The following is a 15,381-nucleotide window of genomic DNA, read 5'->3' on the forward strand; positions in this document are numbered from 1 at the left end:
CACTCGAATTTGTACGCTCTTCTCTTGAAGGACCCTACCTCGAATTGGTTCGGAAATATTTCAGTATGTATAATAGTTATGGCAACATCATGAAGGCAATGATATAAATTGCAAATTTGTTTATATATCTAGCTGAAATTTGTAAGCAACAATTTCTACATAAAGTTTACAGTACATAGTTTTATGTATATAATACATACCTAGCAGTATTATTAGGATAATATATTTGAAAATTTAAATTGTTTATATTTCCTCATTACTCATAGCAGACGTGATAATAAAATGTTCCGCATTTTTGTTAAGCTGAAAATTCAGCTCTATTATCTTTGATAACTATTTCATAATTAAATTTTAAATCATTGGTCTTTAAGTTCGACTCTGTATCAAGTTCCGGGTCTGAAGTTATCACCGCAGGTATGATTAAAAGCTTTAAAAAAGTTTAGTAATCGTTCGGAAATGTTTTTATTTCTATTAACTCATTAAGTAACTTTGTATTAATTTATTGGTATTTTTATTTGAAACCAGCTCATATTTTCACCGGTTGGTTTACCAATTCCCTTTTCCACTTGAACACCTAGAGACAAAGTAACAATACTACCAATTATTAAATAAATTATTTTTAATATCATAAATCAATACCGTTTCTTTGAAATTCTGAAACCTCTCTATTTGGCCTGAGCAGAAGTTATAAGTAATTCTATATACTAATATTCTTAATATCTATACGTAAAATTCAAATAATCAATTAGTAAAAAAGCAACTATACAGCGTGTGTTAAGACACATTGTTCCTGGAGGATCACATGATATTTAGATGCCATTGCAAGTGTCAAACACGAAATCATCAAAATAGACTGTCCATTTATAGGCATCAATAATCTAGATAATGAAACATATTTCGTGATTAGACTTGTCAGGAAGCTATATCATAGCAATTACGATGCCCAGCAAAACACTATTTCAAATTGGCACAGTAGTCTTTATAAAATCTAGGAAATACTAATATTATATGAATAATTAAATAATGAAAAACATACATGACTAAGAGTTTGCGTTCAATGCTATTTTTAGTAAAAGTTAGGTACAACATTATTGTAATATATATATAAGTTTGACTCTTTGTATTAATAAATAATTTCTGATGTTTGTACCTTTTCTTAATAATCCTAATAAATCATTTAGATTCCCCACCGTTTGTTTAATGTTAACAAAGGGCACCTGCTTGATGTCATCATGAAACTCTGTAAATAATTTAATATAGACAACTTAATTTATTACTAACAAACAATTTAATATAATTATTACTAACAAAATACACACATACACAATAACAATAATAAAAAAAAAGAGAATGAGACATAACTTTTTTTTTAAATAACAAGGTACGTTTTATGTGTGTAAAGCGTGTGAAGTGTGTGTTGTGGTTATAATTGACCCTGGCTCACCATTACGCTGAGGAGCAGACTGTACCACAGCGCTGGTCTTTGTTTTACAATCTAGCTGATTATTATTAAAGACAAAAAATAAAATAAATTTCAATATTAATAAACCCTCAACGAATATTATATATATTTCGTTATATTTATTTCATATAATTATTCTATAACATAAGCTGTCTACACCTGTCCGATCCGCTTTATCCCTTGGCGATGAGTAGAGATGTGGATTCTCTGCATCAGCGCCAATCTCTCTCCTTGGAGAGAGATTCTATTTGCATTAACCAAGGAGAGAGATCAGCGTTGTGATTAATACCTGCAGCTGAGTTTGATCATCGGACGTCGAGTCAGAATACGAATATCTATATATATCACCTGAACGTCTGTCCGTTCGGCTACTGAGTGTTTTTGCTGCGCACCACGACTATGTGGAACCAACTACTCACTAAGGCATTTCCGAACTACTTCAAGTGTACCTATTTTGAAGGCACTACGGATGCGAGCATTTTTGCAATGTAAGCTTCCATGGGCGGCGGTATTACTTAATTTCAAGTGAGCCTCTTGCCCGTTTGCCCCTTTTTCTAAGAAATAAATAATATTTGGTCTTATAGGTTAGGTACAGATAAAAAGGATCACAAAATCAAAGTTTTCAAAATTTAGTATACATTACGTAAGTGATCAAGGCCTCTTAAAGAAATATATTATTTACAGATAACATGTTGGCAGTTAAAACCTATTTAAACAGAAAAAGGGACAATAATTAAAAAAGCCCACATGTAAAATATATTTATCTACTCCAAAAATTTTATGGTTCGTCATTATACCTACCATTATCATAAAGAATCCACAAAAAACTGTATTCAGCTAATTTTAAGTGTTTTTTTACTACTATATAGATATACTAGTGACACGCCCCAGCTTCGCACGGGTGCAATGCTGATAAAAAGCAGGTTTTTATTATGTATTGTTATTTCCGTCGCTGGAAAGCTTCGATAATATACGAGTTCGATCGCTGCTAAATAAGCTGTAATGGGCTGTATAGATCTATATTAAATGAACAATGTATTCAAGGTATTTATTGGTAAAGGATTAATGCTGTATTGGTTAAAATCGCTTCGAAAATTAGCCATTATTTGTCGTAAAAAATAAATGACAAAAAAAAGTTATTGTGGGTTATCCATAAGAGATCATACCAGAGACATATACTATCAGGGACTTTTCTATAGACCTTTTCAATGTGTACAATACTTAGTACATTATTTTGATAAAACTCGTAGGGTTCAGCCTGCGTTTGCAATGTAAGCGGAAAAAATGTAATTATTTACGACATCACATTAGAAACCTCAAAAATAACAGTACTTTTCTACTATTTAATGGATGTTATTATACATATAAACCTTTCTCTTGAATCTAACGAATCACTCTATCTATTAAAAAAAACCGCATCAAAATCCGTTGCGTAGTTTCAAAGATTTAATCATACAAAGGGACATAGGGACAGAGAAAGCGACTTTGTTTTATACTATGTAGTGATTTCTTCCCCATAAATGAATGTATGTAAAAATAATTTTGTGTTTACTTGAATTGCAGCAAGCATGAATGTATAGATTTGCATGAAATGAAGGTTGCATATCGAGTGTCTTCTATGGTTTATGATGGTGTAGTATAGTTTAGAGTATTCTAAATTTAAAACCTATTTGTTTCGTCATAACTGCTTAAACCATCAAATAACAACACGCTTATCAACAATAGTTAATTGAGAATTATTTTAATATAATATAAAGACTTACTTGTATGTTTCTTTTCAAAGTCATCAAAAACTTTCTTTAAATCGCTCATGTACACGGGTCTGTCTTTGACCGCTAATGTAAAAATACACTATTGATAAATAAAAAAAAATAAAAAAATATATAATTAAGTCCCTTAAAATAAACGTGGAAATAAAACTAATTGAAGCTATGAGAAAAAAATCCCTATCTGGCTAATTTTCACCGGAGAAAACAGATAGAACCTTTTAATGTAAGTAAAATTTGAAATACTACACTTTAATTCTGTCAATGGTAAAAGCCCATGTTTTTGTGTCATTAAAATTACATTATTTATATTTATGTGATGTGTGTAAAATCATTTCTTATATTCAAATTAAATGCTTACTGTATTAATATGTACATCAAATTTATATCTATTTTCATTATGAACAATTTATTAAGAAGATTACCTGAATTCGTTGAAGTTTCTAGATTGGTAGGAGTGGTTATAATTGTAGAGCTCGAAGGCAAAACACTGGTATCACCTTTAAAAAAGATACATAATACAATAATGGTTTACTAAAGTCTGATTCTCTCTGAGTTGAGCCAGTTCTGAAATCAAGGGCGTAGAACAGAAGAGAAGAACTGGCAATTCACTCTCCGCCACTCTTTTTAATCGCCAAAATTTTTTACTCAATGTTTGTAAGGAACTGCAACTATTACACCATGTTTCATATGACATCTTGAATAATAAATAGGTAGTGTTTTAGTATACACACGCGGGCAAAGGACAATATATATAATATGCAGACTCTCGAGCGCCATCTTGAAAATTCCGTAACAGAACATAGTGTTCCGGTATGTTTAATATCAATTTAAAGTCAATTTTAGAGGGGCGATTTAAATTGCATATCGATTTTCAATACGAATGTTCGAACGCCCTCTAGTATCTGAATAATATTATCTGGTACATTATTATCAAGTTATTGCAGTGTTGTGACAGTGCATTTACAGCGTATAATAAATTTTGATTTGAGGAAAATTGATTTTAAATCAGGCTTAAGGTGCTTTCTAATAAGCATTGAATTTGTTAGTTAATACTTCATAAATCTGTACTTGGTAAACAAGTTTTAATTAAGAAACAAAGACACGACCAAGAACTGGAGAGCCCCATCACAACAACTTGGAAGAACTTTTGGAGCTTAAAATAATACCTCAAAGGTAAGCTCCCACTTAAGCTTAGTAAAAAAGGTAGTGGATTCCTGCCTAATGTCTTGACTTACAAGAGCATAAACTTAGATTTTCAAAAACAAAACAGAAGCCAAAATACGTGCCAGCGCGCGATAGAAAGGAGTATTCTCGGATTTCAATTACGCGACGATCATAAAAGTGAATACATTCGCAGAAAAATCAAAATTATTGATGCTGCAATATTGCTAGGCAGGCGTAGCCCGTTGCACATATAACAGATGGTTCAAAGCAGTAACTGGATGGACTGGTCTAGGGAAAAATAACCAAAGGAAGACCAATAGAGCGATGGGCCGACGGGATCGAGAGGGTAGTTGGAGGGAATTGGATTACGATCGCACAAAATAAATTAGGGTGGAAAAAGTTGGAGGAGGCCTTCAACTGAACAGGGGCCGCATCTTATTATAATTGTAGTTATATATATTTTATTAAATGTATGTTATAAGATGAATAAAGGCTTATTATTATTACAAATCTGTACTAATATAATGCTGAAGAATTTTCTATTTATTAGAACGCACTAACGGGCTCTCTTAGGGATACGTTTGAAATGTATTTTTTGTATTTGACTGTCGACATATGAAGGATATCTTCAGGCATTTTAATTAAGCAACCCAATAAAATCTTTAGTAACTGACTCCCGTTATGATAATGACAATGATAAATGATAAAAACAAAATCAGACTTAGTTCTCAGCTAAGTATTAGTAATGGTTTACTTACTTTGTCGTAGATATCGCTTTGGTATATAATTTGAGCCATCAAATTCTAACTGTACTTCCACTTGTTGATTAGGAAATAGTTCTGCAATTTTAAGACTTTCTTAAGGTTGTGAGCGTAGTTTATCAGTCAATAAAAATAATATTATTTTTTAAGTAGAATAGTACAAAAGTTATAGTATAGTATAAGTATCATAATACGTTATTTAAAAATTGTGTTTCGCGTATTCAATCCATGGGCAAGGTCTTTACACGCAATAACTACTCGATGGTACGAAATAAACTATAGTAAGATAACTACCTTATCTTAAACATAAAACTTACATATAGCGAAAATAAGTAATACTAACCCGCCTATCGAGAATTATTATAAATTATATAAATACAGAAAATAATCCAGGGCCCAAAATAAGCCCTCAAAAATTCATTAATAAGAACCAAACATTTCTTATGAAACCTCTTTTATAAATATTTATTTGTAGTATATATAATAAATATATTGTATGTATAATAATACTACCTGAAAGTTTGCTTATTGGTTTTAAATAGGTTTCCAAAACACCCCCGATTTCGTTGTTTATGGGAATATTTTCTGAAAATTTATATATGTAATAAAATATAAAATTACTTACGTTTACAATAATGCTAAATATACTATATCCTCACCCTGCGAATTATAAAGGTTGCGAGGTATATAAAGAAATCCTAGCCAGAAAAACACAGCGCTTGTCTGTAAGCACGAGAAAAACTGCTACGTCACGCTCTCCCAATAATGTTATAAGCCCAAACTCACAACCTACAAACCAACCCTCGAACCCACCAACAAGTAATACACTTAAGAGGTATAATGAAGTGGCTAAAAGTAATCCTTTAGATCGATGCACAAACCAACAGTCTGTACTGGATCATCAATCACTGAATAACAGAATTGAGGAAATATTTATAAAGCAATCACAAAAAATTGATACAATCCTACAACAAATGAGCACCATTCTGGGGCTCTTGACTACTCTAGTTACCAACTTATCACAAAAATAAATAAACTCAAAATTGCTACCTGGAACATAGATGGCCTATCGCCTAAGAAAAGTGAAGCTGAAATCCTACTAAAAATGCATAATCTGGATGTCTTGCTTATTTCTGAGGCGCACCTTACATCGAACAGCCAAATTCATATACAAAACTATAACGTGTATTCAACAAATCATCCCGATGGCACTGCACATGGAGGCACTGCTATTATAATTAGATCATCCATAGAACATTATGAACTCCCACAATTTCGATCTGAATTCATTCAAGCCACCTCAATAAATATACAGGATGAAAATGGGAATTTCTGTATCTCCTCGGCTTATTGTCCTCCAAAGCACGCTATAACTGAGAAACACTTCACCACATATATAAACAGTCTCGGTCCAAGGTTCATAGCAGGTGGAGATTGGAATTCAAAGCATCTGCATTGGGGGTCGAGATTGATTACCACGCGAGGTAGAGAACTTAAAAAATGCGTTGATAAAAACCACTTAACAACAATCTCCACCCCCGAGCCTACCCACTGGCCAAGCGACCCTGGAAGATTGCCTGATGTCCTGGACTTCTTTCTAATGAAGGGTCTCTCACGACTCTTTCATCACATTGATGGCTTTCTCGATGGTTCTTCAGCCCACATCCCAGTGATATTAACTATTAGTACCAACGTCCTGGAGTGCCAACGGAAACTAGTACTGTATAACAATAGAACAAATTGGCAAATGTTTCGTGAACTCGTTGAGGACGCCCTACTTCTGCGGATTTCACTAAAGAATGAGGAGGAAATAGATGAGGCAGTCTTGGCATTTACGAAGGTGGTGCAGGATGCATGCTGGAGGAGTTCTGAGGAAGTGGGTCGGAAAAACACCAGACAGCTCTCTGTACCCCACGAAATTCAGGGCATGATCCTAGAGAAGAGAAGATTACGTAGAGTGTGGCACAATAGTCGTCATCCCGCTGACAAAACAGCACTAAACATCTACGCTAAACACCTTAAACAGGCTATAAAAGATAATCTAGATGCTACTATTGAGGAAAACCTGAAGTCGTTAACAGCTACAAAAGACACCGACTACTCTCTCTGGAAGGCATGCAAAAATCTAAATCAACCAACAAACCCTAAACCACCTATACGTCTAGATAGAAGCAAGTGGGCTAGATCTAAACTAGAAAAAGCAAATGCTTTTGCTGATCATCTAGCTAAAGTATTTGTACCAAACGAAGCCACTCCAGGGTCGGATGAAGCAGAAATAGATGATATTCTCCAGCAGGATTTCCAATTGGATTTGCCCTTGAAGACTGTTACACCAAGGGAGGTACAAAGAACTATACAACAAATGGAGAATAGAAAGGCACCAGGTTTCGACCTCATTGACAAAAAGGTTCTTTCCGAATTGCCTCGTAAGGCTATAACCTACTTGACAACCCTTTTCAACCGGATTATAAGTGTTGGATACTTTCCAGCGCTATGGAAGGTTTCTCAAGTGATTATGGTCCATAAGCCCGGGAAATCGCCACATGAAGTCTCATCTTACCGACCTATAAGTCTTCTCCCGATTGTCTCTAAAGTACTAGAAAAGATATTACTACGACGACTCTTGCAAGCTATGAATGAAAATTCTGTAACTCCAGATCACCAATTCGGGTTTAGAGCACAACATGGCACCATTGAACAAACTCACAGGGTGTGTAAATTCATAAGCAATAGCCTCGAGCTAAAAGAGTACTGCTCCTCAGCTTTTCTGGACGTTCATCAGGCATTCGATCGGGTATGGCACAAGGGGCTCTTATGCAAGATCAAGTCACTTCTGCCTCATAGTTACTATGGAATCCTAGAGTCTTATATCACCGATAGAATATTCCAAGTGAAAGAGATGGATTGTACATCAGGCTTTCATGATATACTTGCAGGGGTACCTCAGGGCTCTGTACTTGGTCCAGTGCTGTACACCATATATACCTCAGATCTACCATGTACCCCTGGCGTCAATATTGCAACCTATGCAGACGATACCGCAATCCTGGCTTCGAGTAAACAACCGGAAGAAGCCACGTTAAAGCTCCAGCGAAGCCTAAATGAAATAAGCAACTGGTTCGATAAATGGAGAATCAGGTGACATTCGCTCTGGGAAGAAGGACATGCCCGCCTGTCAACCTAGGAGGAAGGGAGCTGCCTCAAAGTGATACAGTCAAATATCTTGGACTGCACCTGGACCGTAGGTTGACATGGCAAAGGCATATCGAGGCAAAACGGCTTGAAATAAACTTGAAATACAAGAGGCTGCACTGGTTATTGGGTAGAAACTCGAAATTGTCCATCGACAACAAACTCCTTATTTACAATTCTGTTATAAAACCCGTGTGGACCTACGGAATACAATTGTGGGGAGCAACATGCGACTCTAATAAAACTAAAATTCAAAGAACACAAAATTACATCCTTAAACAAATAAGCAACTCGCCGTGGTTTATTAAAAACGCTGAAGTACATGAACACCTGGGCATACCTACAGTTAAAGCGGAAATAAAATTGTACGCCCAGAAGTACAAGACTAGGCTGGAAAACCATCCTAACCACCTAGCTGTTCAACTCACCCTACCCGAGTGTATAAGCCGTCTCAAAAGACGAAGAACCCTTGAGCTCGGCAACATTGTCTGAGCTAATATTATTATGGTAGATATTCCTATTGAGGAATGTCTCCACCCGTCAGTCTTCCTACAACTCATCTGCTCATAGTCAGAAGACTGATTGCACGATGCGCTCTAGAAAAAAAAAAAAAAAAAAAATATATACTATATTTGTGAAGTAAAATGTTGCCAAGAAAAGGCATAGCAGCCAGCCACTGTCAAAAAGTTTATTACTTATTAATTAAAATTTTTAAAAATCCCGAATGTTTTTGCAATTTGATTGGATCATTTTGGTTGACAGCATCAGGTTGATTGTAATTCCAATACGCTATTATATACGCATATGATGATAGTAGTAAGTACTACTGCGTGACACACAAAATCGAAAGATTTAAATTAGAAAAAAAACTTACGAAATCGGTACACACAAATACATTTTTTAAATAAAAGAATATATGTCAAACAATATAACAACGCACACATTGCATCGACATTCGTAGCAATAAAAATAAAAACGTTTTTACTATAAGTATATTTTTAAATTGTTTTACAAAGTGTAAATAACTTAGGTTTTGTCGTAATAAGAAATATTGTTGAACGGTTTATGGGTCATCGGCTTCTAATAATTAAGGATTTTATTTTTACTCAATCTAAACCACTCGCGTACAACAATAGATTTTTTTTTCTTTTTTTTCATAAAACAGCGGGGTCAGGAGGTTCACCTGATGTTAAGAGATACCACCGCCACCCATGGATACATGGATACTCAATGCCAGAGGGCTCTCGAGCCCATTGCCGGCCTTTTAAGAATGGGTACGCTCTTTTCTTGAAGGACCCTAAGTCGAATTGGTTCGGAAATACTTCAATGGGCAGCTGGTTCCACAAAGTGGTGGTGCGCGGCAAAAACTGCCTAGAAAAACACGTAGTTGTGGAACGGCGGACGTCGAGGTGATACGAGTGGAATTTCGTATTCTGCCTCGACGTCCGATGATGAAAGTCAGCTGTAGATATTAAGCCAAATAACTCCTCTGAACACTCTCCATACGATAGTAGATGCAGAGCGAAATTATGAAAAGTTAATTGCTATATAATGTACCATATTCTTGCAATGAATAAATTATTATTATTATTATGAATGAGTGCAATGTAACCGTTGAAGATAGTGATATACTTATATGATACTATAGAGTACATCCAGACAGCATATAATAGCGGCATATATAATTGCCGCATTTAACAAACTGAGAAAGCCTCAGTGAGCAAATTTTACAGCCTTGACTCGTACAGTTGTAAACATATCTTGTTTTTATTATAATAATTGTAATATTTTTACGTTGTTCTCTTAATTACAATGAAAAACCATAACTGACCAGTTTTTATTACGTAAAATTAAAATACCTTAAATAATTAAAACATTTATTACAGTAAATACAGATCTCTCTTTATCTTATTGCAATGGCAGCTTGATTTTAAACTTAACCACACTTGATTCATCTTCCGTTAGCTGGTTCAAATCTTCTAACAATACACCTGTGAACAGTTTCATTCTAAGTTTCCAAACTCAAACCGTTTATTAAGTTTGTTGAGTACACAAGAGTTGCTTGCTATATTGCTAGTTATAAGATTTAGGCATATAAGTTTAATTTTTTAATGTTGTTATGTAGGATAATAATTGGTGTGGGAATTATTTTGGAGTTCTGTCGAATTATAGTAACTGTTAAGATAGAAAAATGTAGTGGAATAAATAAATAAATATTTGGTAATAGACGAGATTCTTGCTTTAAATACGGAGAGTATTAAATGTTCTTGATATAAATACTTTCTTAAAGTATATACCTTCATTAATAATCTCCATTAAATCACCAAGATTATTTCCATTGTTAACGCTATCCGCAAGAATTATGTTTTCATCATAAATTGGAGTGTCGATGACTTGTTCTTTCGTGTCCAATGTTAGATCTGCAATTTTCCAATGTGTTTATAAACGATGTTTATGTTTTTGTTGTAAGAAGTCTTTTTTTCAGAATTGTAGACAGGAGGACAGGAGGCTTAACTGTTGTTAAATGACCGCCTAATGATACTCCCAATGCCAGAAGGCTCGCGAGTGCGTTGCCGGCCTTTTATGAATTCTTACTCTTTTATCGAAGGACCCTAAGTCGAATTTATTGGAAAAACTTCAGTGGGTTCCACATAGTGGTGGCGCGGGCAAATAATGCCTTAAAACGATAAGTTGTGAATGGCGAGGTAATCCGAAATCAATCTTCATATCAAATGGTTATAACGTTACGTAACGTTACGTTACACCAATGTATTACATTCGAATATCAGTTAATTCGTTTCTCTTGAGACAGGAAATCTATTCTTTTTTCAAATTATTTTATGATATGAGAAACATTAGTCACACAACACTTCCTTAAAACCCCAGTAAAAATACTGCAACATACTTAATGTTAATTGGCATAGATATAATTAAATCATTAAGCTTATATGAGGGTAATAAAATCTCTATTATGCAAATAAGTGCAAATAAAAACTCACACAAACACTATTGCAAAATTTGACATTTAAACTAGTACTTTTATCGTTCAATTAAAATGTTTAAAGTAATTATTTGCTATAAAACAATTTAATCAGCGGAATATCTGGACTTGATAACGGCGATTTTGACGTCGTTAATTCAACTGAAACTTGATTTAAAATGAGAGCATTTAGCACGGCATGCATTATGCATTTCGAGTGAAATTGAAAGTAGAAATAAATACGGCTTTCAATGCGGTTTTGATAGAAAATCTATTGCACATATGTCGCAGCATATAATATGATAAAATGCTGCTATACAGTTTGTTTAAATAAAATTTAAAGATAACCACTGACGCTTCAAATTCTAACGAATTCCAGAAGCAGCCTCCTTTATTGAAGTTATACTCCTTTTGGCGTGATGGAGAAAAATGATGAGAGTCAATTTTAAAAAACAATTCGTTATTCGACATCATAAAGTTAGGTCTAGGTGACATAGAAATCGATAACTATGTTCAAGTTGTATATTCTAGTATTTTTATATTTAGAACACGTGTTTCGTAACAGTACAATTAAAAGATGTGAATAATTAATTATTATTTTGGTGTTTTTAAATCAATTTTATATACGACGGCGATAGTATATACTAATAATTTATTAATTTAAATAAAATCTTTTTAAATTATTTCAATATTTATCGTTAATGAACCAGAGAAAAGGCTTGGTCTTACAACTTGACTACACACATTGATGAAAATATTCATATATATTTATCAATCTTCCAATTAACTTTTTTTGTTTGTTTTTATAATGTAGTTGATTACAAAATTTTTAGCCTTACTAGCTTGCTTGTTCTAATACAATTGAGGTGTTTATGTAAAGTATGAGTTTATGCATAAACGTCGTTTTAGAACTTATAAACAGGTAACTAGGCAAATATACTGTGAAACACGTCGTTGATTTTTGGTTAAAGGTCCTTGTTTTTCTTCTTCGTATGAGCTAGTCAATGTGCATAGAAAGACAAATCCATAGAGGCACAGTCATTATTCGTGGCTTAAGCCATTACTATTGAACTTAAATTAAATGTTATATATGTTTTAAGTGCTTTACAGCAGTCGCTCGTTGACAGTTGCTGCGAAACACTGAAAGGGCAAGTTATATAAATAAACTTAATACACGTTAAAATGGGTACCACTCATGTAAACCAAACAGAAACCAATATAGTAAGTAAAACTAAAATTATTAAGAATATCCATAGCAAAAATCACCTGCATCATAAGCACCCTTCACCCATACCCTCACTTTTACACCATCACACTACACAGCCAAATTAGTTTTTTTTATGGAACAGGGGGCAAACGGGCAGGAGGCTCACCGGATGTTAAGTGATACCGCCGCCCATGGACGGACGGACGGATTAGTAATTAATAATTTCTATTGTTGGTTCCCTTTGGACCTTTGAACCACTACTTTGAACTTTTTTATTTGTAGGTAAATATTATGTATTCCATCTCTTGCCGAGTGTTATAATTTCATATATTATTTTTTTAAGCTGTAGGATTACGAAATAAATATAAAATGTATGTACAATTATAATCTTATTATTATAACTTTGTAAGCTAATTTTTTGTTGATGTGCAATGTAAATATAAAGAATATTATTTTTAAATTTATAAACAAAAATCTTAAAAAATTTATCAGTCAAATTTTGCATCAATTAGTACCAAATAGTACAAAGTATTTCTTAGTAAAATAAACTGGTCACCCTATTTATATGTCTTCTTTTCGTTGATATTAGAAATTACTAAAACAAAATTCAAATAAAACAGTAGAAAATTACGACTACTTCGGTAAAATTAATTAATATTTTCAAAGTGGCCCAAGCTTATATAATATAACGAACGTTATTAAATCCATAACTTCCTTTATATGTGAATTAAAATTTATTTCTACAAATATTGCAACAGTTATACAGACATTACTGATAATTGATATCAAATAAGTGTCTATTCATTCACACAATTTATTAACACATTTTGTCTCAAATGACATAATGGTCACACATTGCTTACCTCGCGCACTGTACACCTGCGCGTTGACACAAAACATTGCCAGCAAATAAATTCTCATATCTGTGTTGTCGTAAAATCAAAAAAGTGGCGAAATCACAAAGTCTAGTTTTAAAAAAATACTACGCTAAGGGCCTGTTTCACAATGTATATAAAGTGCCAAATAGCTATGCAACACATAAATTATTCGAAAGATAAAAGTTCCAAATAAGATACTTCGAATTTCATGACGTACAGCGCTATCTGACAGTCGTGAAACGCAAAAATACTATTTATCCTACGAATCAGTAATAAATAGCTTATTTGGAACTTATCCGGACATTGTGAAACAGGCCCTAAGTGTTATGTTTTATTTACTAAATAACAACATAGAAACAATGTTAAAATTCCTACTAACTGTAACTAAAACTACATATATAACTCAAAACAATTATGATTATTATATATGTGATCTATAAAATTTATAAAAGTCTATAAAATTTACATACGGGTGGGCGTGGATACACAAATTCTATTAACAATAAATCTTAATATATTATTGTTTTTAATAGGTGTTAGAAGTAACACAAAAAGTCCCTAACACTCTCAAATAACATGATATCATGATAACCACTAATACATTATTATTATAAATTTTGTTGAGGCTAGTGCATAAAATAATAAAAATATATTACGATCAAAAACCTTACGTGTTTTTAAATAAAGAACGCCCTGAATTTATCTGTAACACAAGATACAGCATTGGATTTCAACTTTTTATCAGAATCGTGTTCTGTGCGATATAATATAGAATTTAATAAGAGAATCGATAAAGTTTATTGCGGCTAAAATTATTGTACTCGTGAATCTCGATAGGTTGGTGGTACCTAATATTGTTCTTATCGGAGTACATTCTGGCGACAATCGTGAGGTAAGCATGTGTGATGACGGCAAGATTTGGTTACTGTTTCTAGTAATTTAATTCAATTTACGTTCTTGTACAGTTTTAAATGTTATCTGTGTATAGCCATAGACTGTTATTTAGTGATCGTCTTTGTTCGTATTTTTGGGATGGTTCCTTGTTTTGATTCTTTTGAAATAATAGTTTTCCGGTTGTGGCCGCATGTTGTAGCCTTTAAGTAGTCTCCTTTAAATAAATAAAAATAATTTTTTTTTATTTATTTAAAGGCGACTACTGCTTGCTATATTGTTAATTATGGATAGATAGATTTAGGAATATAAGTTTAATTTTTTTATGTTTTTATCTAGAATAGTTGGTGTGGGAGTTATTTTGGTATTCTATCGTATTAGTAATTACTGTTAAGATAGAAAAATGTAGTGAAAATAAATAAATAAATAAAAATAAATTAGTTAAAGGCCAGCAACGCATTTGCGAGCCCTCTGTCTCATCATCATGAAGGACTAATTTTCTCGCCTTGTTTTAGCCGGGCGCGAGCTACCACCACCCGGGCATACGCCCCGAAGGGGTCTGAAGATTGATCCGAGTGGGGATCCGCTAGGGTAGGAGACCCATGGACTGACATTGCCAGAAGGCTTGTTTGTTTTTTTTAAGTTAAGTTTCTACATGCTAATAGGAAAGATATTGTGTAGTTAATTTAATTGAATAACAAACAGTTAAAGGTAAAAAAGTTAGGTCATTCCGTAGTCAAGAAGTCTATTCCTAATTTAGTGCGAAATGCCCCTAAATGAATAAAAGTGTTTTACAATGGAATTAATCTTATTATATCACTTTTAAATCATAAGTAGTGTGCTTCAATGCTTATGTGAGATCATAGGACCAACATGATAGCCATAACATTACTGCCAGTGGCTGGTGCGTGACCCCTAATTATCAGATGTATTTTATGGCATACCGTATACAGAATTGTTCATAATTTATGTCGATTAATGAATTATGGGTTTTCAGTGTTACTTTTCTGATACGACTATATTTGTTAAATTTTAGTTTTAGAGAGGAAAAAAAAATCAGATATATACCATATAATA

General features: G+C 33.4%; 1 protein-coding gene and 1 long non-coding RNA gene across 2 annotated transcripts; one reads left to right on the forward strand and one right to left on the reverse strand.

Moving 5' to 3' along the window:
- Positions 1–483: 483 nt before the first annotated feature.
- Positions 484–9,298, reverse strand: LOC111000338. Its single transcript, XM_045632948.1, has 7 exons — positions 9,223–9,298; positions 5,670–5,741; positions 5,154–5,234; positions 3,654–3,728; positions 3,226–3,297; positions 1,151–1,240; positions 484–574 (listed from the first exon to the last, which is right to left on the reverse strand). The coding sequence occupies exons 1-7, from the start codon at positions 9,290–9,292 to the stop codon at positions 495–497; spliced, it is 540 nt and encodes a 179-aa protein (XP_045488904.1). The 5' UTR covers positions 9,293–9,298; the 3' UTR covers positions 484–494.
- A 4,863-nt stretch (positions 9,299–14,161) lies between these two features.
- Positions 14,162–15,106, forward strand: LOC123690106. Its single transcript, XR_006750914.1, has 2 exons — positions 14,162–14,305; positions 14,820–15,106. It is a non-coding gene; the product is annotated as an uncharacterized LOC123690106 (long non-coding RNA).
- The last annotated feature ends 275 nt before the right edge of the window (positions 15,107–15,381 follow it).

The sequence above is a fragment of the Pieris rapae genome, chromosome 21, assembly GCF_905147795.1.
Source record: "Pieris rapae chromosome 21, ilPieRapa1.1, whole genome shotgun sequence".
Classification (NCBI taxonomy): Eukaryota; Metazoa; Arthropoda; class Insecta; order Lepidoptera; family Pieridae; genus Pieris; species Pieris rapae.

Coding starts and splice junctions, on each gene's coding strand:
- LOC111000338 (XM_045632948.1), bottom strand. CDS start 9,292: ATGTGTGCGTTGTTATATTGTTTGACATATATTCTTTTATTTAAAAAA. Junction 5,235..5,669: donor ACCAATAAGCAAACTTTCAG/GTAGTATTATTA, acceptor TTAAAATTGCAG/AACTATTTCCTAATCAACAA. Junction 575..1,150: donor ATTAGGATTATTAAGAAAAG/GTACAAACATCA, acceptor CTTTGTCTCTAG/GTGTTCAAGTGGAAAAGGGA.